Source organism: Sus scrofa, chromosome 7 (genome assembly GCF_000003025.6).
Source record: "Sus scrofa isolate TJ Tabasco breed Duroc chromosome 7, Sscrofa11.1, whole genome shotgun sequence".
NCBI classification, from domain to species: Eukaryota; Metazoa; Chordata; class Mammalia; order Artiodactyla; family Suidae; genus Sus; species Sus scrofa.
Window position 1 is genome coordinate 100,449,558 of NC_010449.5, and position 27,014 is coordinate 100,476,571.

Consider the following 27,014-nt stretch of genomic DNA (forward strand, 5'->3'; position numbering starts at 1 on the left):
GGTTGCTAGGAGGCCTGAGCGCGTCGGCTCAGCTGCGTCATGGCTGAAGTCCCAGAAGATTACGATTCTGATCTGGGTGAAGATGAAAACCTGCCGTATGAGAAAGCAAAACTGCCTGAGTCTCCTAAGGTGACTGAAGATGACGAACCAGACGTCATGGCCGAGGGAAGCCTGGAGGTACCTGTGGAGACTGAACAAGAGCCAGAGACAGAGGAAGAGGACTTCAAAGAGGGAGCATGGGAGAGTGCTAAGGAAGGACACCCACTCCTAAAACCAACCCGCGTGTCCGAAGAAGAGATTCCCAACAAGTCTGAGATATACTTTTCCAACGAGACTGAGCTAGGGATTCCCCAAGAGGTAAGGTCAGAGACATCCAGACAGGTAGGAGGAGAGCTTTTCAAGGATGTGGAGGTCCCTGCGGACAAAAAGGGGGAGCAGCCAGAAGAGGAAGCCAGATCGAATGTTACAGAAGATGTACACATAGAGTCAGCTAAGGAAACAGACCTAGAGCTACCAAAGGAAGCCGAGTCTGCGGTCCCAGGGTCCACCATGAGTGAGACAAGATTAGAGTTAGTAGAGGAGACCAAACCAGAGGTTCGGGAGGAATCACTTAGAGAGCAATATGAAGAGACAGGTCTGGAACCTATAGAGCAGACCAAACCTGAATATCCAAGTGAGACACCACGAAAATCAATGGAAGAGGACGCTCTACAGCCACTAAAGATGGCTACACCAGAAATTCCAGAGGAGACACAAAGTAAGTCACCTGAGAAAAGGACAGAGCCACTGGGCAGGCCAAAGCAGAGATTCCAGCAGAGAAACCAAGTCTGTCCGCTGAGGACACACAAAGAAAATCAACTGAAGAGAAAATGTCAGAGCCACTAGAGGAGATCAAATCAGAGTTTTCTGAGGAAAAATCAAGAAAACCAATTGAGGAAACAGTTCCAGAGCTCCCAGGAGAGGCCAAACCAGAAGTTCAAGAGGAGCCACAAAGAAAGTCAACTGTGGAGAAAGTTCTAGATCCACCAGAAGAGACTGACCCAGCGTTTCCAAAGATAGAACCAAGAAAGTCAACTGAGGAAACAGATCAAATGCCACCACAGCAGACCAAACCAGAAGTGCAAGAGAAGACACAAACAGAGCCAACTAAGGAGGGAGATTTGGAGTTACCAGATTATACAGAACCACTACTTGGAAAAGAGACACATGTAGAATTTGCCAAGGAAGCTAGGCCAGAACCAATTGAATTTAAGCATTCTGCAGACCAGGAAGAGCTAGAGCACTCTGACCATCAAATCGGAAAGTTGTTACTAAATGAAACTAAAAAAGTTTCAAAAGACTCTGTGTCAGGGTCTCTTACAGTAAGTGAAGCAAACTTAGTGAATACAGATTATGAGTTTTCTAAAGAACTCCAGAGTCTGTTTCAGCTTTCTGATGCCAATTATGAATTTTACTCATATTTCTTTGAGTGTCGGAAGGATTTAAGAGAATCATCTAGTGAAAAGGAAGTTGTAAATCTGTCCCCAGGGTCCATGAAACTGGTTCATAAAAAAACCAGGCACCCCAAGCATACTCACTTACAATTTGAGTATCTTGAATGGAGCCCAGAGGAAGTTGCAGAGTGGATTAGCCAGCTAGGCTTCCCTCAATATAAGGTACAAAATTAACATTTTTTGGAAATCCTTTACTCATTCCTTCACCTCTTATTCCTATACCCTTCCCTGAGCTTTTGCCACTTTTTGGAGTATAGAAGAGTCATGGACTAGAGGTAATTTGGATTTTAATTTTAGCCTTTTTACTGATATGCATATATTTGTATATTGGGAGAAGGATTTGTTTGTTTTTCCTATTCATCACAGTGATTATATGTGTCTGCCATGCTTGAATAAAGACTAAGAGATTTATATAGGCTTCTTTTCATAAAAATCTATATTTTTAAAAAGGATTTTGTCCAAGATAGACTTTTTGGTACTTTGTCAAGTTGTTTCTGTAGCAGCTCCCTTAACTTGAACTGGTACTATTAATCTTAAGTGTCTGCCCCAAATGTGTTATATATATCAAGAGCACCTAACAGTATTAATTTATATAGCCAATTATGGGTTTTGTTGTTGTTGTTGTTGTTGTTTTTGCTTTCTCTCTCTCGGCCACTCCGTGGCATATGGTTGTTCCCAGGCCAGGGCTCAGATCCCAGCCATAGTGGCAACCCATACTGCAGCAACACCACCAGATCCTTTAACCTACCATTGCTGGGCTGGGGATCGAACCTGTGTCCCTGCACTCCAATGAGGCCACTGATCCCATCGCACCACAGCAGGAACTATATACCTAATTAACCAAGAATAATTTTGTTTAAAAATATATAGTTTGAGGGAGTTCCCTGGTGGCCAAGCAGTTAAGGATCAGATGTTTTCACTGCTGTGGCATGGGTTTGATCCCTGGCCCTGGGAACTTCTGCATGCCATGGGCATGGCCTAAATAAATAAATAAAAGGCAGGAAAATTAAAAGGACAGAAAATTTTTTTTTTTTTTTTTGTCTTTTGTTGTTGTTGTTGTTGCTATTTCTTGGGCCGCTCCCGCGGCATATGGAGGTTCCCAGGCTAGGGGTCCAATCGGAGCTGTAGCCACCGGCCTATGCCAGAGCCACAGCAACGCGGGATCCGAGCCGAGTCTGCAACCTACACCACAGCTCACGGCAATGCCGGATCGTTAACCCACTGAGCAAGGGCAGGGACCGAACCCACAACCTCATGGTTCCTAGTCGGATTCGTTAACCACTGCGCCACGACGGGAACTCCCAGAAAATTTTTTTTTTGTCTTTTTGCCTTTTCTAGGGCCGCTCCCACGGCATATGGAGGTTCCCAGGCTAGGGGTCTAATTGGAGCTGTAGCTACCAGCCTACGCCGGAGCCACGGCAACGCAGGATCCGAGCCGCGTCTGCGACCTACACCACAGATCACGGCAATGCCGGGTCCTTAACCCACTGAGTAAGGCCAGGGATCAAACCCACAACCTCATGGCTCCTAGTCGGATTCATTAACCACTGCACCACAACGGGAACTCCGAAAGGACAGAATTTTTTTAAAAAAAATAATGTGAATTCTCTTATGTCACTGGTGCCAGTTATGTTCTTAGGCTACTACAAACAACACGAGATCTTAAATCTTTGGTACCTTGTATTTAAAAGTGTAGTTGAAGTGTGAAAGAAGCCCTAGCTGTATCATGCCACCAAAAAAAAAAAAAAAAAAAAAAAAAGTGAAGCAGCAATATGAAATCCAATCAAGAGTTTAGATGGAAAATATGTGGGATTATTAGGATTATTATTAAATTCAAATTTTAAATTAAATTTTTTTCTCAGTGTAGAACTAAAGACAAACATGATTGAGGCATTCCTCCCGCCTTCCTGCCTTCCTTCCCCCTTCTTTCCTCTGTCTTGCTTTCTTTTCTTCCTGTATTTGCCATACCTCTTTTGAGTGATGCTCTCATTGTGCTGACAGGAGTGTTTTACCACAAACTTCATCAGTGGCCGAAAACTCATCCATGTAAACTGCTCAAACCTCCCTCACATGGGGATAACAGATTTTCAGGACATGAAGGTGAGTTGCGTGTATAGAGCCCTGTGGCCGTGCTACCATCTTCCAGTAGCTTCCTACATTTAGCCTCTGTCCTTAGGCTCTTTGCATTCAAGGGTCCTGCTTTTATTTATTCTATTTTTATTTTTTTGTTTTTGTCTTTTTTTGCCTTTTCTAGGGCCGCTCCTGTGGCATGTGGAAGTTCCCAGGCTAGGGGTCGAATCAGAGCTGTAGCCTCCGGCCTACACCAGAGCCACAGCAACACGGATCTGAGCCACATCTGCAACCTACACCACAGCTCCCGGCAACGCCGGATCGTCAACCCACTGAGCAAGGGCAGGGATCGAACCCACAACCTCATGGTTCCTAGTTGGATTCGTTAACCACTGCGCCACGATGGGAACTCCAATTGTCCTGCTTTTAGATTCTTATCTTCCAACTCTATACAGTGTACTATTCAGAAACCTTCTTTGGATCCCCTCTACTTACAAGGGAGTCGCAACTCTTTAGCTTAGGATTCAAGGCCCTCCACGGATTTTCCCCAACCACTCTTCTCTCGCCTACTGCTCCAGTGTCACAGGTCCAGCTCACACCTCAAACCTGTCTTGTGCATTCCTCCCTCAGCATCTTTGTTCAGCTCCCTCTTCACTTGCATGACTAACAGGAATCTTAAACATCCCTCATCATGAGGATCCATTCTCATCTCCCCATGAAGTCTTTCCTGCCCTTCGCAGCCCACAGTAACCTTTCCTCCAAAGTTCTCATACATTTTACGTCTAACACCCATTGGCACTTTGTTATAACACCATATGTGCTTTGTCTGCTTTGCTACCTAACTTTGAAGGAAGTTACCTTAACCTCTCTGGACCTTAATTTCCTAAGGTCTCTGCAACACCGACAGACCATGATTATGCTTCCTTGTGCAGCAGTACTTTCTGTTTATGGTGTTTGTAGTTTACAAAGCTTCATGGACATAATCTCATTTGTAACCTTTCCTTGAATACCCCCAACTGAACATACCAGTGGTTTCATTCAGCACACTCTTGCCCATAAATTCTCTGCCTCAGTGGTTCTCAGTTTTGGATGGACTTTGGAATCAGATGAGTTTTTTGTTTGTTTGTTTGGTTGGTTGGTTTTTTTTTTTTTTTTTTTTTTTTTTGTCTTTTTGCCATTTCTTGGGCCGCTCCTGTGGCACATGGAGGTTCCCGGGCTGGGATCGAATCGGAGCTGTAGCTGCCAGCCTACGCCAGAGCCACAGCAACGTGGGATCCGAGCCACATCTGCGACCTACACCACAGCTCACAGCAATGCCGGAACCTTGACCCACTGAGCAAGGGCAGGGATCGAACCCGCAACTTCATGGTTCTTAGTTGGATTCGTTAGCCACTGCGCCACGACGAGAAATCCTGAGATTTTTTTAAAAAAAAAAAGAAAAAAAAAAAAAGATTCCTAGGCTCCACACTCCAGAGATTTTGAGTCATTAGACCTAAGGTAGGCCCTGGAATTTGTTCTCTAGGTGACTCTTGATCAGGCCTTAGAACCATATAATTCCATAAGTCATATAGTTTAGAAAATAAGAAAACTATACTCATTAATACCTAAAGTCCTTTTCCTGGCAACAAGATATAAAGAAAATTAAATTGTTAAACACATAATCCTAAGTGAAGATTTAATCTCCTGAACTCTATCAACAGCTATCCTTTCTGAGTGCTTACTGTGTGTTGGACATCATACATACATTATTTCACTTAATCCCCATGTTAAAGAAGAGAAAACTGAGGCCCAGAAAGGTGAAGCAAATTACACAAGATCATTCATATAGTACGTTTAAGAGCCAGGATTCACATCTATTCTGTATAATATCCCAATCTATGCTCTATTTAAACCACTATAATATATTGCAGTATAGTCGTCTTATTCTCTAAATGAATAATTTTGTGGAGTTCCTGTGGTGATTCAGCAGTAATGAACCCAACTAGTACCCATGAAGAAGCGGGTTTGATCCCTGACCCTGCTCAGTGGGTTAAGGATCCAGCATCGCCATGAGCTGCAGTGTAGGTCACAGACAAGGCTCAGATGCCCCGTTGCTGTGGCTGTGGCTGTGGCTGTGGTATAGGCCTATAGCTGCAGTTCCAATTTGACCTCTAGCCTGGGAACTTCCATATGCCTTGGGTGGAGTCCTAAAAAAAAAAAAGACAAAAAAAATTTTTTAACTGAATCTACGTGTAATTGTGAACCTACATATACGTTATGTAGAAAAGGACCATTTATTACAAATTAGTATTTCCAACCATGCCTTCATAGAGCTACCAAATACTACAAGATAAATATCTTCTTTTTATGTTCAGAGATGATACAGCTGTTTTTATGAGCTCTGATTTCTACTTATGTTTATAGTACACTGTATCTTCTAAATAAAAAGAAGGGACAAAATATGCAAAATAGTAACTTGTAATCCAAATTCCTAAAACTTTTAAGTACTAAGAACTTCAACTTTTTATCATGAGGAAGCATTTTTAAGAGTCTGCCAATTCATTTTGCTTCCTTGACATTTTAACTCCCAAGGTACAATATCAACACACAATTATAAAAATTCTAATTATGCCCTTTCTTGTCTTGGAAGAAACAAGAGGTCTTAAAATCTTCTGAAATCCATAAGAATAAGTGATGAACCCAGTGGTATATATCCTTATATTCCAAGAGGTTTGAATAAACAAACTTCGGAATATGTGTTATCAAAGTCATCAGACAAAAATGGCCTCTCTTGATGTTACGGGGGTAACGAAGATCACGATGTTCAAAAGTATGTTCGATAGGTTTTGCCTGACAGGTCCACATAGAAAAGCTATGACACGATGCCACAGGTAACTTTTTAGAGATGATACATGACTTAAGTGTGTTACAGTTCCCTTCCTTACCTATACACTGAGCATTTCTAACCACACCGTTATATCTCTAGCACAGTGCATCGGTAATTTATCCTGTAAAAACACTTAAGCAGTGTAGTCATCTTTTTCTTGCTAAGTCTCTGTTATCAGCATTCACAGGCTTTGGAAAGTGGGAAGAATCGGGGCAGGGTGCTTGACTGTACAGAACTCTGGACATGCTGCCGAGAAATTGAATCACATTCGAACTATGCATCCCATTTACAAGCCTTGTAGTTAGGTCATGGGGCAGTTCCTTGACTTCCCTTTACTTCCATAATTTTGCAGTTATTCATGCTTCACCTACAGAAATAACTCACCTTTCTTTCTGTCCTTTCTATAACATATTAAGGAGAGTAGAGAAGGGCTAAATATATAGGTGAGACTGGTGAGGAGTGCAGAAGGATAGAAACACTAATTCTTTTTTTCATTTGGCCAAGGAAGCTCGGGAAACCACTATCTAGCTTTTCCCATTTATAGTGATGCTCTAGCTTGGTAAAAATGGGAGAGTCAATTTTTTTTTTTTGCTATTCTTAATTACATAGTGCTTTTTAAAAATTGTACTGAAGTATAGTTGATTTACAGTGTTAATTTCTGCTATACTGCAAAGTAACTCAGCCATACATAAATATTCTTTTTCATATTCTTTTCCATTTTGGTTTATCACAGGATAGTGACTATAGTTCCCTGTGCTATGGCAGTAAGACCTTGTCATTTATCCATCCTATATATAATAGTTTGCCTCTGCTAATCCCAAACTCCCAATCCTTCCCTCCCCCACTGCCATTCCTCCTTAGCACAAGTCTGTTCTCTATATCTGTGGGTCTGTTTTTGTTTCATAGATATGTTGATTTGTGTAATGTTTTAGATTGCACCTATAAGTAGTATCATACAGTATTTATGTTTTTCTGACTTACTTTGCTTAATTAATATGATAATCTCTAGGTCCATCCATGTAGCTGTATAAATGGCATTATTTCATTCTTTTTAATGGCTAATATTACACTGTATATATGCACCACATCTTTATCCATTCTCTGTCTATGGACGTTGAGGTTGTTTCTATGTCTTGGCTACTGTAAATAGTGCTGCTGTGAACATTAGGGTGCATGTATCTTTTCAAACTACAGTTTTGTATGGATAAATACTCAGGAATGGGATTGCTGGATCACATGGCAACTCTACTTTTAGTTTTTTGAGGAACCTCTGCACTGTTTTCTACAGAGCCTCCACCAATTTACATTTCCACCAACAATGTCGGAGTTCCCTTTTCTTCACACCCTCTCCAGCATTTATTATAGACTTTTTAATGATTGCCATTCTGACTGGTATGAGGTGGTACCTGGTAGTTCTGATTTGCAGAGAAAGTCAATCATTTATCCAAGGAAAAGCTAGACAGGATAGCACTGCTCTTGCTTCAGCTTTCTGTCTTACAAAATAATTCTCAAAATATTTTTAACTCTTCATTCCATCAAGTGATCAAAAGAATCTGTGATAAACATTTGGAGAAGACCATAGACGAATTTATTTATTCCTTCTGCATGATTTTATATTACAAAGTGCTGCCTTATAAACTTTATATCTCAGCATTTTTACTACTTCTCCCTTATTATAAGTTATTTATTTATTTATTTATTTATTTTTGTCTTTTTTGCCATTTCTTGGGCCACTCCCGTGGCATATGGAGGTTCCCAGGCTAGGGGTCTAATCAGAGCTGTAGCTGCTGGCCTACACCAGAGCCACAGCAATGCAGGATCCGAGCCGCACCTGCGACCTACGCCACAGCTCATGGCAACGCTGGATCCTTAACCCACTGAGCAAGGGCAGGGATTGAACCTGCAACCTCATGGTTCCTAGTCAGATTCATTAACCACTGAGCCACGACGGGCACTTCTCCCTTATTATAAGTTATTTAAATAGCACACATTCATGTCAGCAGTTGTCACTAAAATTTTTTTAATTTTTAAGTTTCAAATGATTTTAGTTTTATAGAACATTTGTAAAGATGGTACAGAGAGTTCCTATGTCCTCTTAAAGCTTCTCGCAATGTTAACATCTGATGTAACCACGGTACATTTATCAAAACTAAGAAATTAATACCAGCACAGCACTGTTAAACAAACTGCAGACTTTATTCACATTTCTGCAATTTTTACACTGATGTCCTTTTTTTATTACTCAGTAAATTTATTACATTTATAGTTGTACAATGATCATCACAATCCAATTTCATAGGATTTTCATCCCACAACCCCAGTGAACCCCCCCCCACCCCCAAACTGTTTTGTTTGGAAACCATAAATTTTTCAAAGTCAGTGAGTCAGTAACTGTTCTGCAAAGAAGTTCTTTGTGTCCTTTTTTCAGATTCCACATGTCAGTGAAAGCATTTGATGTTGGTGTCTCATTGTATGGCTGACTTCACTTAGCATGATAATTTCTAGGTCCATCCATGTTGCTAAAAATGCCGGTATTTCGTTACTTTTAATGGCTGAGTAATATTCCATTGTGTATATGTACCACATCTTCTTTATCCACTCCTCTGTCGATGGACATTTAGGTTGTTTCCATGTCTTGGCTATTGAAAATAGTGCTGCAGTGAACATTGGAGTACATGTGTCTTTGTGAGTCATGGTTTTCTCTGGATAGATGCCCAGGAATGGGATTGCTGGATCAAATGGTAGTTCTATTTTTAGTTTTCTGAGGAATCTCCATACTGTTTTGCACAGTGGTTGCACCAATTTACATTCCCACCAACAGTGTACTAGGGTTCCTTTTTCTCCACACCCTCTCCAGCACTTATTGTTTGTAGACTTTTTGATGATGGCCATTCTGGCTGGTTTAAGGTGGTACCTCATTGTGGTTTTGATTTGCATTTCTCTAATAATGAGTGATGTTGAACATCTTTTCATGTGTTTTTTGGCCATCTGTATGTCTTCTTTGGAGAATTGTCTGTTTAGATCTTCTGCCCATTTTTGGATGGGGTTGTTTGTTTTTTTGGTATTGAGCTGCAGAAGGTGTTTATAAATTTTGAGATCTGATGTCCTGTTTTCATTCCAGGATCCAGTTGGGGAAATCACCTTGCACTTAGCTGTCAAGTTTCCTTGGTCTCCTCCAATATGTGACATTTTCTTGATCTTTCTTTGTCTTTCATGACCTTGACACTTTCAAGAGTAGTAGGCACGTATTTTGTAGATTTACCTCAGTTTGAGTTTGCCTCATGTTTCCCATGAGATTATGCTTTGGAGGGAGACTCCCACAGAGATGATGAGCCCATCTTAGCTAATCAAATCAGGGGTACATGGTATCAGCATGACTAACTGGAGATGTTAACTTTGAGCACTGGGTTAAGGTAGTTTCTTCATTACAAAGTTACCATGTTTCCCTTTTCCTGCATTATTCAATAGAAGTGAGTTATTAGAATTCCCGCTATGGCACAGCAGGATCAGTGGCATCTCTGGAGCCCTGTGACAGGTTTAATCCCTCCCCTGGCACAGTTAAGGGTCATGTGTAGGTTGCAACTGTGTTTGTTGCAGGTCCGAAGTGTGGCTGGGATCTGGGAAGTCCATATGCCCCAGGATGGCTAAAAAGGGAGGGAGGGAGGGGGAAAGAGGGGAGAGAGGGAGGAAGGAAGGGAGGAAGGAGGAAGAAATGAGTTACTAAGCCTAACCCAGACACTCAGAGAGGGGAATTAAACTCCACCTCCTGGTGGGATGAGTATCACAGAGTTTATGGACAGAAACGTATTGGGGAAGATAGTTTGAGGCTATACAAATAACTTGTTTCTCCCTTAAGTTTTGCCAATTTTAGCATTCATTCATGGATCTTGCCTGCATCAGTTATTACCATGTTGTCCTAATAATAATTTTCTATTTTCTCATTCCTTCCATGTTTAATTGGAACTCTGCTTAAGGAACTTTTCTGTGTTTAATTGTCCCATCTCCCCCATTTGTCTTTCAGTTTGTCTTCTGTGTCCTTTTTACATGCTCCCCTTATTTTTTTATTTTTTAGCATTTTCTGGCACTGCGCATTACTTCAGATTCATTTTGTATTTTTCTTGCTCCAACCCTAGAAGCAGCCATGTCTCCAAGGAGCCCTGGTTGCTTTTATTAGAAAATGGTATTTAGCAACGAAGATGTGGTCAGTAGTTGTGCTTGTTGCTACTGAGGCGTTACTGCTTCTAGGCGCTCTCAGCAGAAAGATATGGGAAACATATGTATATGTACTAACCCATGTATGCACAAATACGTAGCTTTTTTCTGTAGGTATGAGTTCGTTCCTACTGATAGCCTTGACTTTAGTCCAGCACCACAGTGTTCATACTAGCCTGCATCCTTCCTACCCACTATCCCACTTTGCTTCTTTATAACTTCTTTCTCTGACAGTGAGAAACCTGGCTCTGCTTATCTATACCTACGTATCCCTCTGAGAAATTTACCAAATAGAGTACAGTATTTGGGTACAGTTCTCTTTGCCTTTAGCCTTAAACTCACTAGACAAAGCATAGTTTTTCAAAGTTCAAGTTATTTAGGTCAGCTCCTTTCTTCCCTTCCCCCTTCAGTGAGTTTGTGTCTTACTTTGTAATACAGTTAGATTAATTTGTCTACAGCCTATATTCCATCATGGGCTTCCACAGTATCCTGGCTGTTAAAAAAAAAAATTTGCCTACAGTAAAGTCACTCTTTTTAGTATACAGTTCTGTGGGTTTTGATCAATGTACAGGGAGGGTCATGTATCCATCACCACAGAACCACACGGAACGATTCTGTCACCCTAAAATTTCCCCTGGGTCCCCGCTGTAGTCAGTGTACTCTGCTACCTAATCCCTGGCAACTATTCACCTTTTTGTCCCTATAGTTTTACCTTTTCTAGGATGCCATGTAAATGGAATCAAGTAAAATGCAGCCTTTGAGTATGGCTTCTTTTCCTTAGCAAAATGCATTAAAGATTAATCCATACTGTAATATGAATCAACAAGAAGATTTTAAGGACATTATACATCTGCTTTAATAATAGTGGTATAGATGATTCGTACTGAACCACAGTTATGTCTTTAGGTTTAATTAAATTATAGGTAACAGCTATGAAAATGTGCATAGTTACATACTCTAAGGTAACTAAATACCCACATAATAAATTGTTATTTATAAAGCGAAACCATTAGTAGTTAACACATAAAAGCAAGAATAGTAGCCTTTGAAAACCATAATCAGGACAAGATACAATGGTGATACGGAAATAATAGAATCTTCTTGAAAACTGTGGGCATTGCACATATCTGCTTAAGGCCATGTGAAGTATGTGCTCAGCAGAGGCTGCCATCCTAGAATATGGAATTAAGAATCCTTAGAAAACTCTATATAAAACTCTTCATGAATATCTATTTTTAATAATCCTTACTAATTTGCCCTAAGTCCTAGGCAAAAATTGTTTATTGCTTGTTTTTCAACAGAAATAAAGAAAGAACTCACAGTTATAGACTAATTTACAGCCCATCAGAGGACTCTCATGATTCATCCGTGAACCTCAGACATACCTTAAAAATCACTGAATTAGAGATGGTTAGATTTTATTTCCTGATTCCACATGTAACCAGGAGCTTTAGAACACTTTTCATTTCTGCATTAGAGTATTCAACAGTATTGGATTCTGTTTGCCTACAGCAGAAACACAGTTCTTTTGGTTAATGATGAATGCGTTATGACTACAGGGTTCCTCCTGGGGGGTACCAGCCGTCAGCCTCAGGATATTTGTGAAATAACCTCTGCTGGTGAGACACAGTCTGAAGGAGAGTTAGAGTGAGTTGCTGAGCAGACAAGGGCTCAGTGTAGCAGCATCAGTTACAAATGAGAATTCTTAAGAGCCGCCTGTGGTAATTTGGATCTCAGTGCTCCGAAACCTCAGTTGCTACAGACCTCAATTAGCATTCCCACTGGGAATGCAGAGCAACTATGTAGACTCTGTCTTTTATCCACACACCATCCCTAGAGTCTGAACAAAACCAATTCAAGTAAGATTCGAGAAGAAAGGTATCTTACCTATCTCAAATGCACTGCTAATGGGCAGTATGCATCAGGTTTAGAATTGTGCATGATGTGAATTTTATTTTATTTTATTTTTTCATGGTGTGAATTTTAAAACCTTGTAACTCTGGCCATTTTAAAGTTAAAAAAAAAAAAAATCCGTTCCAGATACTCCTTTGTGTTCTAGCAGCAACTTCATGGACTACATTCTCACTCAGATACAGAATATGAATTCAAATAGCGTGTTATAATAGACCTATAATTAAAACTATAAATTGAAAATGCAATGACAGTTTAACCTAGGATATCGAGTGGCATGGTACTCAATGAATACAAATTATTTTAGAGACACTGGTAATTGTGGCAAAAGATATTTTTAAAGAATATACAAATATAATAACTGGAATTTTAGTTCTGCTTTTTCACGTTTGAGGTTTCTTTTCAGTCAAACAAATTGAATAACTATTTGGGTAATGAGTTTCTTTCTTAGCTGAATATTAACTGAGCCCCTTATAGACAAGTTATTTATTAACCTTCCTAGAGACAGTCATGGCTCCTAATGTGAACATAATGTCTGCTCATATCATTGGTCAGACTGCTCAGCCAAAAGAAATGAACCCAGCCATGGCTATCTGATGCAAAGGCCTAGAAACATCTTTAAGTGGTACTTTTGTTTTGTTTTGTTTTTGTCTTTTTGCTTTTCTAGGGCCGCTTCCCACGGCATATGGAGGTTCCCAGGCTAGGGGTCGAATCGGAGCTGTAGCCGCCAGCCTACACCACAGCCACAGCCAACGCGGGATCCGAGCTGCATCTGCGACTACACCACAGCTCACGGTAACGCCAGATCCTTAACTCACTGAGGAAGGCCAGGGACTGAACCCGCAACCTCATGGTTCCTAGTCGGATTCATTAACCACTACACCACGACAGGAACTCCCTTAAGTGGTACTTTTTAAAAGATAAATCATATGGCGTTCTCTTGTAGCTCAGTAAGGATCAGGTGTTGTCACTGCTACGGCTTGGGTCACTGCTATGGCATGGGTTTGATCCCTGGCCTGGGAACTTCCACATGCCCTGGGTTCAGCCAAAAAGGAAAAAAAAAAAAAGATAAATCATGTGATATTTCTCTTAAGAATTGTGTTTTGATAAGGCCAGAGCAGGAAGCCTCTCAATGTGTTATTTAATTATTTTATTTCCCAATAGAAATAGCTCAAGGGGTTAGCATTCAGGAGGCCTAGGAAACTAAATAAAACTTATTTAGTTGTATTTACAGGTTAATCCCATTAAAAAATTATCCTTGCATTTCAGGTAATTTCTCAGCATACTCGGAAGCTACTGGGAATTGAAGAGCCACTATTCACACGCAGCATCAGCCTTCCCTACAGGGACAATATTGGCTTATTTTTAGAGCAGAAAGGTCATAGCGGAGTTAAATCTGATTCTTTGACCCTGTCTGAATTTGTACGAGCAGCAGGATTACAGGATTATGCTTCAAAATAACCGCCCCTGAAGAGGATGTGGCATTAGAGTCTACCGAACCATAGGGAAACTGTTTCACTTGGCTTGAGAATCCAACTACATGACAGGGGGGAGTATAGTCTCTCTGCATTTTCTTTTTCTCCTCTTCATCCAGGAGCAGAGTTAGAACTGCTGCCTCCACTCCTGGTTCTATCACTGACTCACAGCACCTTCCCTTTTTGTTTCAATTTAGCCCCTTGTTAAAACAAAGATAGCAATAGTCTCTTTCTGGGTAATTGTAAGAATTCCTGATAAATTCTAGTAATGCATCTGGTAGTAGGAGCATGTTGGGGAAATAGAACTAAAAGTAAAATGAACTGCCAATCCAGATAATCCTCTTTGTAATTGCAGAAAAACAATTTTACTATTGAATCGGCACGAAATTAGGCTGCTAAAGAGATTGCAAAGACAAGGCAATCTCCCCCTTGGCAGATATAATCCATTATTTACACGTTAACTGTCCGTATCCAAAGAAAAATAAAACTCCTCATATCTTTATGACAAACAGAAAGTTGCCACCTAGAGCCAAGTACTTAGGCTAAACTCCCAGAGTCAGGGGGACAAGTGTCATCCTAGATGCTCACATTCCACAGAGAAATTACAAATACTTCTTGTCACCTGAATGACTCCAGTTTCTCTCTAGTTTTATAGACCTAATTTCTCTTTCCTATTCCTAAGACTCACTAGGAATAAAAGCTGTATTTCACAAAATTATTTTTAGACATTGAATATAAATGCCAGCTATCTTAAAAATGGTTTTATGGTTTAAAATGGTTTAAATGGGAACAGCCTTAAATAAGATAGTACCAGAACAGTAACATATAGCTGCAATAAGCATAAAATGAGTCCTACTTCAATTAAGACTGTTTATCATACATTTTACTTTCCTATCCAAACTGGTAGGAAAATCAAGCTGTATCACTTGTCAGCTACGTACTGTTACAGGAATATTCATCCTGCTACAGAAAAAGGATGCTACAGCAAGAGTTTATGTAACTATCTAATAATGACATTATAACTTCTTGAATTTAGTTTTCGAAGACAGTGAATTTAACAAGGCTTTCCTCGGGAAGCAGCTTACTGTTAAGTGTGTCCGGTTATGTGGTTTCATTCAGTTGCTCCTCAAAGCCGATAACCCAAATATGCTGAGGCAATGACATGATTTCCACTGTCAATTGCTATAATCAGAGCACAACTACTGTAGAGAGAAAAAAAAAAATCTTGATTCCTGAGGTATCTTCTCCTATTGGGATGGAGAGCCTGTGGAAACCTCTGACTGTTCTTCTCTGGTTAGGGAGATGCCAAATGAATCACAGTATAGGTGGGTAAGGTGGTCCTGGAATGTGGTGCTGTTTGAGAGATACTTGCTAAAAGGAGTTTCCTTGAGTTGTACAGCAGTCAGATCAAACCAGGGGAAAGGCCTGAAGTAGGAAAAAAAAAATACTGTTACTTTTATATGTTTGTTCAATACATCTGATTTTTCTGTTAAACATTTCCTTTAAAGAAAATATTCCTCCCCTTGGAAGTAAGGTTCTTCATTTTCTGTATCAAACTAATTAAAATTCATAGTTAAATTACAAATTCAGCTGAAGCTATTCAGTATGTAGATTTAATTGTACTTATGAGTTTTCACAATTCTGTACAATTTCTATGCATTTGGGGAAGAAGTCATAATTACAGAACAATCAAGACAATGAAATTGACATCCTTTTCAATATATTTTCTTTAAATTTAGAAAGAAAATATATAAGAGGATGATGGCCATTAGGAATGAAAAAACCTCATTTCTTTTACAATGCCCTCTTAAAAAAAAAGTTATCCTCTTCAACTGTATAGGGAAAGAAGTAGAAGTTAATACACAAATAAAAATGGGGCAATGTTAAGTATTGGTCTATATTGGAATTCAAGTACAAAAGCATTAAGACAGGGTTTTAAAGTGTTAAAAAAATCTCCTAGAATAAATGAGTTCAGCAAGGTTGTAGGATATAAAAAAACATATAAAAATCAATTGTTTTTATATATACTAGCAATGAATACTTGACAAAATTTTAAGTGCAATTCCTTTCACACACACAAAATGGAATACTTAGGTGAAAAGCTAACAAAACATGTATAAGACTTGCATACTGAAAACTACAAAATGCTGATGAAATAAGATCAAAATAAATGGGGAGGCCTACTGTGTACATGGATGGGAAAACTCATCATTATAAAGACGTCAATTCTCCACAAATTGATCTATAAGTGTAATGATAAAACAAAAATCAGTGACCACACCAAATGCTGGTGCAGATGCAGAGAAACTGAATTATATATTACTAGTGATGTAAAAGAGTATAATTTCCTTTGAAAAACAGTTTGGAAGCATCTTAAAAAAAATGCAGCTACCTTATGACCCAGTCATTGCACTCCTGAGCTATCCAGAGATATTAAAACTTATGTTTACACAAAAACCTATACCTGAATGTTCATATAGCATCTCTATCACAGTAGCCCCAAACTGGAAACATCCCAGATGTCCTTCAACAGGTGAATGATTACACTATGGTACGTACATGCCGTAATACTCAGCAATAAAAAGGAATAAACTATTGATACAGCAACTTGAATGAATCCCCACAGAATTATGCTGAATGAAAAAGGCCAATCCCCATGGGTTGCATAATAATTTGTGATTCCATGTATATAACATTCTTGAAATGAGAAAATCATAGAAATGGGGAACAGGTCAATGGTTGCCAGGTTGGGGAAGAGGGGCCAACATGAGGGATCCCTTGTTATATAACTGTTCTGTATTTTGACTGCATCAGTGACAGTATCCTGGTTGTGTTATTGTACCATAGTTTTACAATATCTATATGTAGATATTGTACTGTGGTTTGTACCACTGGGGGAAAATGGATAAATGGGTACATGGCATTTCTTTGTATTATTTCTTTTTCCTTTTTTCTTTTTCTTTTTCTTTTTTTGCCCTTTAGGGCCACACCCACAGCATATAGAGGTTCCCAGGCTAGGGGTCAAATCGGAGCTACAGCTGCTGGCCTACATCACAGCCACAGCAACATGGGATCCGAGCCACAACTGCAACCTACCCAAGAGCTCACAGCAACGCCAGATCCTTAACCTGCTGAGCGAGGCCAGGGATTGAACCCACAACCTCAGGGTTCCTAGTTGGATTCATTTCCGTTGCACCACAATGGGAACTACTTCATTATTTCTTAAAAACTGCAAGTGAATCAAAATTATCTAAAAATAAAACTTTGTGTGTGTCTTTTTGCCTTTTTCTAGGGCCGCACCCACAGCATATGGAGGTTCCCAGGCTAGGGGTGGAGTCTGAGCCGTAGCCACTGGCCTACACCAGAGCCACAGCAACGCTGGATCCGAGCCGAGTCTGCGACCTACACCACAGCTCATGGCAACGCCGGGTCCTTAACCCACTGAGCGAGGCCAGGGATCAAACCCGCAACCTCATGGTTCCTAGTCGGATTCGTTAACCACTGCACCACGATGGGAACTCCCTAAAAATAAAACATTTTTTAAAGGGGGGGATATGATTGAAAAGTATAATCCACCAAAAAGATGTAAAACTTATGAAGTTCTATTCATCAGATGATATAACTTTGAACTTTGTTAGCTTAGGAGTTCCCTGATGGCTCAGTGGGTTAAGGATCTGGCATCGTCATTGCTGTGGCTCAGGTCGCTGCTGTGGCACAAGTTCAGTTCTTGGCCCTGGAACTTCTGCATGCTGAGGGTGCAGCCAAAGGGGAAAAAAAATTAGAAATACAAACAGAATATGAGAAACTATAGTCATAGTGGAAATATTATTATGCCATGCCTCCCATTGTAACAGATCATCTGTTAAAAGACTGTAGAGGAGTCCCCGTTGTGGCTCAGTGGTTAACAAATCCACCTAGGAACCATGAGGTTGCAGGTTCGATCGATCCCTGGCCTTGCTCAGTGGGTTAAGGATCCTGCGTTGCCATGAGCTGTAGTGTAGGTTGCAAATGCGGCTCAGATCCCATGTTGCTGTGGCTCTGGTGTAGGCAGATTAGACCCCTAGCCTGGGAACCTCCATATGCCTCGGGAAGCGGCCCTAGAAAAGGCAAAAAGACAATAAATAAATAAATAAATAAATAAACAAGACTGTAGAGCAGCACTTCTCCAACTTTAATGGGCACATCACCTGGGATCTTGTAAAAATGCAGATTCTGATTCCATAGATCTGAGGTAGGGCCCCAGAATCTGCATTTCTTTTTTTTTCTTTTTGTCTTTTTCAGGGCTGCACCTGAAGCATATGGAGGTTCCCAGGCTAGAGGTTTAATCGGAGCTGTAGCCGCTGGACTACGACCAAGCCACAGCAACTCGGGATCTGAGCCACATCTGTGACCTACACCACTGCTCACGGCAACACCAGATCCTTAACCCACTGAGCGAGGCCAGGGATCGAACCTGCAACCTCATGGCTCCTAGTTGGATTCATTAACCACTGAACCACGACGGGAACTCCAGAATCTGCAGTTCTAAACAAGCTCCAAGAGGATGACATGGCTATCAAGCAATTTGAGTAACAAGGATATGCTGAAAAGGGGAGAAATAAAGTGAAAAATATATATTGTGAATGATAGGACCACACCTCTCTCTACACATACACACAGCTTTCTTTTTTTACTATTACTATTTTTTTTTTTTTTTTGTCTTTTTGCCTTTTCTAGGGCCACACCCGCGGCATGTGAAGGTTCCCCGGCTAGGGGTCGAATCAGAGCTATAGCCGCCAGCCTACGCCAGAGCCACAGCAACATGGGATCTGAGCCGCGTCTGCAACCTACACCACAGCTCATGGCAACGCTGGATCCTTAACCCACTGAGAAAGGCCAGGGATCGAACCCACAACCTCATGGTTCCTAGTTGGATTCGTTAACCACTGCGCCACGATGGGAACTCCTACACACAGCTTTCTTTCCTCAAGCTGAGTCCCATAGATGTAAAGAGACCAGTATTCAGGATTTCCCAAGGAAAAAAGCCAAGCAAATCAGTCAGTAGTAAAAACGACAGTGACAAACAGAGCTTCCAAGCAACTTTTTAGTAACCAGCTAATATTAGCAGTTAAGGTTCTCCATATACTTGAAGAAAGCCTCTACAAGGAATGAAAGAGACCAGAACAAATGAGCAGAAAAAACCCAAAGGAAACAGACTCCTCAGAGAAGGAAAAAACTCTTATCATTTACATTCTCAAAAGGATAAGAGATGTATTACATAGGAAATGACAACAGGATGCTATATATATAAAAAAGGAATATTTGGAAACTAAAAGAACTTTAAAAATAAAAATATAGCAAAAATGAAAATATGAGTTCTCTTGTGGCTCAGAGGGTTAAGGATCTGGCATTGTCACTGCTATGGCTTTGGTTACAGCTGTGGTGCAGATTCAACCCCTAGCCCAGGAACTTCTGCATGCCACAAGCAGTGGCCAAACAAAACAAAACAAAACAAAACAAAAAACCCAGACCAACATCATGACACATAATAAAATTTCAGGAATCTAAGGTCAAAAGATTCGATATGCTTCCAGAGAGAAAAGAAGCAGATTTCAGACAGGGCATGAATTAAAGAATTAGAATGGCACAGTACCTCTCAATAGCAGTTCTAAAATCTGACAGACAACAGTACAATGCCTTCAAAATTCTGAGGGAAAAGTATTTCTAACCTAGATTCTGTACCTGGCTATGTTCTCAATAAAATATTAGGTTAGAATAAAAACATTTTCAGCCATAGTCCCTAAAAATTGCTTCCTGTGCAGTCTTTTCTAAGGAAGCTACTGGAAGAGGACTTAAAGAAGTGAACTAAGCCAGCAGAAGAGAGGTCCAGGAAAGAAACCCCAGCGACAGAAGAGAAAGGCGAAGGGAATCCCAAGACAAGGGGGAAGGGAAACCCCCAAACTGAAAGTGCATCACAGGCCACTGGTGAGTCATGAGAATACGAAGAGTAAGAGATGGGGAAGATGAAGGATTACTTCTAGGGTTCTGGCTTGAGCAGCTCTGCAGAGGAGCAGGTAATTCGGTAAGAAACCCTGGAAGAACAGGCATGAGAGCAGGGAGGCTTCCTGAGTGGAGATGGTGGGTACAAACTTACCTGGGTGCAAAACTGACATCTAGGCCGGAAATACAGTTACATATGACAACGTAAATCCCCAAAGTGAAAAAGATCACCCAAGAACAAAATGTAGGAGGAAAAGAAAAGGCGGCCTAGGCCAGAGCCTTGAAAACTCTCAGATTTAGGGATACGGCAGAAGAGGAGCTGACAAAGGCGGAAAACAAAGAGAATTAAAAAAGGAAGAAAAATAAGAGAATTAGAATGTGCGGGTATCATGCAAGCTAAGAGAAGAGATTATTTCAAGAAGGGTGTCATGTTCAATAGCCAAGGAAGAAAAGGATTTAAAAGTATCCAGCAAATTTAGTGACATGGAAGTCCCTGGTAACAAAGGCAAGAATTTGTCCCTATTAGATTAGATTAGAAAGAATGATCCGATAGTTAATTAGCAAGTTACAGAGAAATGGCATTCCTGCACACCATTGGTAGAAATGTAGGCAAGCACCATGTTTTTGATAAACAATTTGGGAATACCTATCAAACAAAATATATATAATCTCTGGCCCAGAAGTTCTACTGGTTCAAGTATGCAAAGTTTAAAAATGAAAGTGTTCAAAGCAGCCCTTTATGCGAAATGTGGGGTGGGGGAACTATATCGCCATCGAGAGGAAATAGGATGAATAAATTTAATTAAATAAATGTATCCAATGGGTACTTACGCAGTGCTCATAAATGAAGTACATATGATTGTACTTACATAGAATGGTATGCACTACATAGTAAGTATAGTCTTTATGTTTCTAAAAAGTATATATAGATATACATATATATTATAACATCATAATATAAATATCTGTTTGTTAATGCATAGGTAGAAGGACAAAAATATAAAAGCCATTAGAGGAGTTCCCATTGTGGCTCAGTAGTTAACGAATCCGACTAGGGACCATGAGGTTGCAGGTTCGACTCCTGGCTTCACTCAGGAGGTTAAGGGTCCAGCGTTGCAGTGAGCTGTGGTGTAGGTCGAAGAGCGGCTCGGATCCCGAGTTGCTGTGGCTCTGGCATAGGCTGGCGGCTACATCTCCGATTGGACCGCTAGCCTGGGAACTTCCATATGCCATGAGTGCAGCCCTAAAAAGACAAAAAAAAAAAAAAAAAAAAAAAGCCATTGGAGGCAAAGTCTATGAAATGGGATTTGGGGGACAAAGAAGGGCTCTTAACTTTTTCACTAGTTGGATTTTTTTTACAGGAATGTATTTTTTAAATAAATTTTTAAAGATAACATGAAAGGAAAAAGATAAAGTGCTAAGACAGCAGTTAAAATGGCCAGCTGTCTGATAGCTTACCTTTTCTGAAACAGGTTCTTGATGTAGGCTTTGCTGACAAAATCTTGTGCTTGAAATTTCTGGCAAGATGCTCCGTCTTTCCCATAGGCTTTGAAGTGCACGGAGAGGAACAGCTCATTCAGAAGCTGCAGCACCTGTGAGTGGGGCATGTCCTTTGCTGTGCAGGTGTTTATGGCGGCATAGAACACTCCCTCCAACCACTTAAGATTGAGGATCACTCCCCCTAAACATCGATGAGAAAGGAAATACCAGTCAGCACCACCAAAAAGGTCTGCAGGGAACCTAGGACAAACCCTGAACAGTGAATGGCCACCTTTTTTCCAAGACAGGTGGGTCACATGAACCTTGCGAGGAGCAACCATTCCTCTTTCCCAGGCCAAGAGCCCTGTGTCCTTCATAACACATCATGTGTGGACCCCACCACAGGAGGACCAACAGACTAAGGCAGATGTTGCTAATGACAAACACATCTCTACACGTCTCCAGAATGGTCCTTGTCCATAAAGAAAACTGCAAGATAACAGCCAAGAAAAGCCACTGAGCCCAGACATTGCATCCTCCTGTTTAAGTAGGCTCTCCCTTCTGGTTGTTTCCAATTCATCCTTAAAGGGTCTGATTAATCATATGTCTCAGATTTCCCTAATCAAGGCTGGGGTTTTTTTGCCACCAAAATTGTTCCCATACAAAACCTACATAGCTGAGAATGTATCTAGCTTGTACTCCTCTCCTCTACAGTGGGAGAGCAACAGGCCAAGAGGAAGGTAATTTTTAAGAGTGACAAAAATAAGGTGAGTCATTACCAGCAGGACTGTAGGGGCAGGTAGCCTGAAGAATCACAGGATCTTGGAGAGCAGCTGTGATTTCCTTATTGGCTCCCCAGATGCGGTCAAGATCTTCAACACACTGGTACTGGGGCCGCAAGATACTGGTGTGGTTCAGTAGGAGTTTTAACCTGAAAGTAAAGCCACCAAGACAGGGAATGCAGGGCCAGGACCGGAATAACCCACCATGTGATCCCCTGAGTTCACATGCAGCCCCAACAACACAGTCCCCTGCACAGCACTGCTCAGAGGTGTAAACGTGTGGATCAGCACTGAGGGCAGCTCTTCTTAGCGGGAGTGTTCATCCATCCACCTAACACATATTGAATGTTACCAGTAGGCAGGAACTGGGATAGACACTAGAGGTGCAAAAATAACATCTGGCGATTGCTCTCAATCTCTTTTCATCCCATTTTGTTCACTGGTGGTCTCCCTTCTCACTAATGTACAAGGGAACACTCATCAGCTTCAAGTAGTTGGAAGCAATGCTCCATTGCAGTTCTTTTGTCTTTTTGCCATTTCTTGGGCTGCTCCCGCGGCATATGGAGGTTCCCAGGTTAGGGGTCGAATCGGAGCTGTAGCTGCCAGCCTACGCCAGAGCCACAGCAACGCAGGATCTGAGCCGCGTCTGCGACCTACACCACAGCTCATGACAATGCCGGATCCTTAACCCACTGAGCAACGGCAGGGGTCGAACCTGCAACCTCATGGTTCCCAGTCGGATTTGTTTACCACTGCACCATGACGGGAACTCCCCCATTGCAGTTCTAATAATGTCCCACCCACAAGTGCTGTTGGTGGAAAAGTGGGGAAGTCACAATTACCAAGGTTGGCTGGGTCCTTCTGCCTACGAAGCTGCTTCCACCTTATGACTGAGAATGACCAACTCAAGAGGGAAGGGCAGGGGTAGAGATGAGGAGACAGGATTTGCCGGTCCTGTGCTCACGCTCACGTGATACCTGGGTATTGGGATGGCAGCTACAAAGCTGTACACAATGCAAGCTTTTCCAAGGCTGGCTTGAATTTCTGAGCAGATGTTAGGCAGCTGAGATGGCAGGCAGCAGAGGAATACCACGTGGGCCCACTGTACCAGGGAAGAGTTGCAGTAAAAGCACTGGATCCCCAGCTTCTTGAACTCATCTGGGCGGGAATAAAGGGAGTCAGAAGAATCACAGTAGAAAGGACTTTGACCTCAGCATCAAGTGTGGGGAAGAGGATGGCAATTATTTTATCTCAAGTCTTGTCACCACACAAATCAGAAGAGATTCCCTGATGCCTTCTAAAAGCCCTGACCCTATAATTATGGCCACTGTAGCAGTGCTCAAGATTGTAAGATCCTCATCTCATGTTTAGGCTAAATGCTGGAATTTTTCAATTTTTTTTTTTCTTTTTTAGGAAGGAAAAAGTCTGAATGAAGCCTTCTGCTCCAATTTATTGAATTTATCATGTACCAGGTAATGTACAAAGTACTTTGCATACATTATCTAAGGGAATCCTCAGCAGGATCTTAGGGGCCAGAGGCTAGTACTATTCCTATATTATAGATGCAAAAACTGAGGCTTCAAGAATTACGTGATTGGGTTGAAGTTAAACGTATGATAGTATCTTTTAAGTGTTACTGGAAAGCAGAATATTAGACATTGGAGAGGTCCAGTCTTCACCACCACGAGTTAAGTGATAAATCTGATGCTGAGATTCTCACTCATGTACGTCCAGGGAGGAAGATGCATAGGACAAAGGCGAAGTTTAGAAAACATGCACATCTGCTCTTCTTTCATGTTTGGTTCTCAAAAGTTCATAGAAGCTGATGCTGAGCATTTTGAATTCTTGCTTCCTTATACAGCATGCAGTAATATTTTATAACTGATTTTATTATTAATAAACATATTGCTTCCCAAAGAATATATGCATTTTATTGAAATATCATCTATCTGATCCTATTGATGAGATTTAAGAAATTTGCCTTGAGTGGTAAGATGTGATTTTAGTTTCCTTAATACAGAAAGAATATTTCAAAATCATTAAGAAAAATAACACAGGTACCCCAGCTGAAAAATTGGACAAAAAAATTTTAAATGATGAAATAGCAATAAGCCTATTTTAGTGATCAAGGAAAGACAATAAGACAAGAAAAAAGTTAAAGGCATATTAAAATGGTGATAAAAAAAGAAAACCCCTAGCATTGGCAAGCATGTGGTAAAATGGGTATTCTTACATCGTGCTAATGAAAGTTTCTACCTGAACGGCATCCTCTGGAGGTCAATTTGAAAAAATATATTAGAACTTTCTTTAAAAATTAAATTTACTTACCATATGACCCAGCCACCCCACTCCCAAGTGTTTATTTACCCAAGAAAAATTAAAAGCATTTCTCCAACACCAATATTTGTACACAAATGTTCATAACAGGTTTTGTAATAGCCTCAAACTGGAAACAACCTGAGTGTCTATTAATTGAGGAAGAGATGAACTATGGAATATCTATGTGATGAAACAGTAGTTGGAAATAAAAAGGATATCTATCAATACATGAAACATGGGTATGTCTCAAAATAATTATGCAGAGTGAAAGAATTCAGACCCCCAAAAAGCACAAACTGTATGATTGCATTTATACAAATTTCTATGAAGTGCAAACTAATTGGAAGTGACAGAAATCAGATCAGTGGTTTTCTGGGGGTTTGGGGGGCCTGCGGGAGGTAGAGAAGTTCATTACCTTGATTATGTTGATGGTTTCCCAGTAGTATACATGTTGTCCAAACATCAAATTGTACACTTTTTTTTTCTTTTTTGGCCACTCCACCGCATATGGAGTTCCCAGGCTAGGAATCAGATCTGAGCCAGTTGCCACCTAGGCCACAGCTACAGTAACACCTTATCCTTAGCCCATTGTGCCAGGCCAGGGATTGAACCTGTGTCCTAGCACTCCCAAGATACTGCTGATCCCATTGCACTGCACCAGAAACTCCTCAAACTGTAGACTTCTAAAATTTGCAGTTTATTATGTATAAAGTATATCTTAGTAACGCTGTACTTGTTCTTTGACCTAGTAATTTTGTTTTTAAATTATGCACAAGTCCTACTAAATATGGCATAGTTACATAAATTATCATACAGTCACATTTAAGAATATTATACAATCTTAAAGAATGTTAAATAATATGAAAATATGCTCATGATACATGAAGTGAAAAAAGCAGGATACAAAAAAGCTTTGTATAGTATCAATTACTGATATAATCTGATATTAATCAGAGGGGAAAAATGGAGAGAAAACGATAACCCTGGTAAAGGGATTATAGGTTATTTATTTATTTATATTTTTTGGCATTTTAGGCCTGCACCCGCAGCATATGGAAGTTCCCAGACTAAAGGTCAAATCACAGTACAGCTGCCAGCCTACACCACAGCCCCAGCAATGCAGGAACCTACACCACAGCTCACAGCAACACCAGATCCTTAACTCACTGAGCAAGGCCAAGGATCGAACCCGAATCCTCATGGATACTAGTCACTTCCTCTGCGCCATAATGGGAACTCCAGTTTGACTCTTTTTGACAAAGGCATACACCCATGTTAACTCATACCTCTCTCAAGATATAGCATATTTCCATCACCCAAGAAAGTTCCCTCGGCCCTCTTCTTCTTTTTTTTCCCATTGAAATATAGTTGATTTACAATGTTGTGTTAGTTTTAGGTGTCCATCAAAGTGATCCAACTATACACACACACACACATACACACATATATATTCATTTTCAGATTCTTTTCCATTATAGGTTATCATAAGATATTGAGTATAGTTCCCTATGCTATACAGTAGGTCCTTATTGGTTCACCTATGTATATACAGCAGTGTGTATGTGCTAATCCCAAACTCCTATTTATCTCCCCTCTGCACCCCACTAGCCCCTTTGGTAACCCCTTGGGCCTCTTCTCAGTCTCCCCAGAAACAACCACTGTTCTGATATCTATCACCATAGGTTGGCAAATGGAATTATTACAGGACATTAAAATTTTTTTTTGATAAATACTATTTTTCAAAAAATAAGGCCAAATGTTTGGAACTGGGAAACACCCACCATACTCCAACCGGCCCAGTTAGAAGATTTGAATTCTGTTTGGAAAGCTTCTCTGTATCAAAGACCCAGAAAGATATCTCACCACCAAAGGCACAGGGAGTAAAGATGGATATAAACATTTATTGGAGAAGTTGCTTTACAGGACAAGTTAAAAGACCATCTTTCTGGCGTTTCTCAGGGCTCGCAAGCTGAGAGCTCAGCCTGCTATAGTCAAGGATTCCTCTTCCGAGGGACCCTTTCAAAACAGCCTCCTCACCACCCACAGGGCACCACCCAAGCCCCGTTCCTACCCAGTGCTCCTCACCCAGGGCCTCTGGCCTCCGAGTGGAGATCCGCAGGCACTCAGGAGGGATGGGGACAAGCCGAAGCAGTGTGTGAGCCAGCTGCTTCCCCAGGTGGCCGCCTCCAACGATGCCCACCTTTAACTCCTCGTCATCAGGAGTGTCCTCAAGCATCCCAGGCATAGAACATCTGGACGTTTGCTGCTCCTGTAATGATTCTCTGGAGAACAACTCTCTGGAGAGTGAACACAGACACACACAACTACATGCACACCTTCAGCCCTTCTTCACTGTCAACCTCTGACGTTTTCTGCTTTGACGCCTCCACTGCAGCCTGCTGTGAACCTGAGGTACCTCAGAGAGAAG

The 27,014-nt window shown here is 40.9% G+C and overlaps 2 protein-coding genes across 3 annotated transcripts in view; one reads left to right on the forward strand and one right to left on the reverse strand.

Annotated features, from left to right (window-relative positions):
• On the forward strand, positions 1-14,332 carry SAMD15 (sterile alpha motif domain containing 15). The gene is given in 5 exon segments (XM_013989196.2): positions 1-784; positions 787-1,655; positions 3,495-3,593; positions 13,822-14,002; positions 14,005-14,332. Coding segments are annotated over 5 exon segments (1,947 nt in total). The 5' UTR covers positions 1-39; the 3' UTR covers positions 14,058-14,332.
• NOXRED1 (NADP dependent oxidoreductase domain containing 1) overlaps positions 8,607-27,014 on the reverse strand; it is a 23,890-nt gene continuing 5,482 nt past the window's right edge. For both annotated transcript variants that reach the window (XM_013989197.2, XM_021099550.1), the window contains 5 exons: positions 26,672-26,883; positions 23,245-23,425; positions 22,265-22,416; positions 21,465-21,687; positions 8,607-15,452 (listed from right to left, as the gene is read on the reverse strand). In XM_013989197.2, the coding sequence (XP_013844651.1) occupies positions 15,275-15,452; positions 21,465-21,687; positions 22,265-22,416; positions 23,245-23,425; positions 26,672-26,883 (946 nt within the window). In that variant the 3' untranslated portion in view covers positions 8,607-15,274. The remainder of the gene's footprint in view (positions 15,453-21,464; positions 21,688-22,264; positions 22,417-23,244; positions 23,426-26,671; positions 26,884-27,014) is intronic.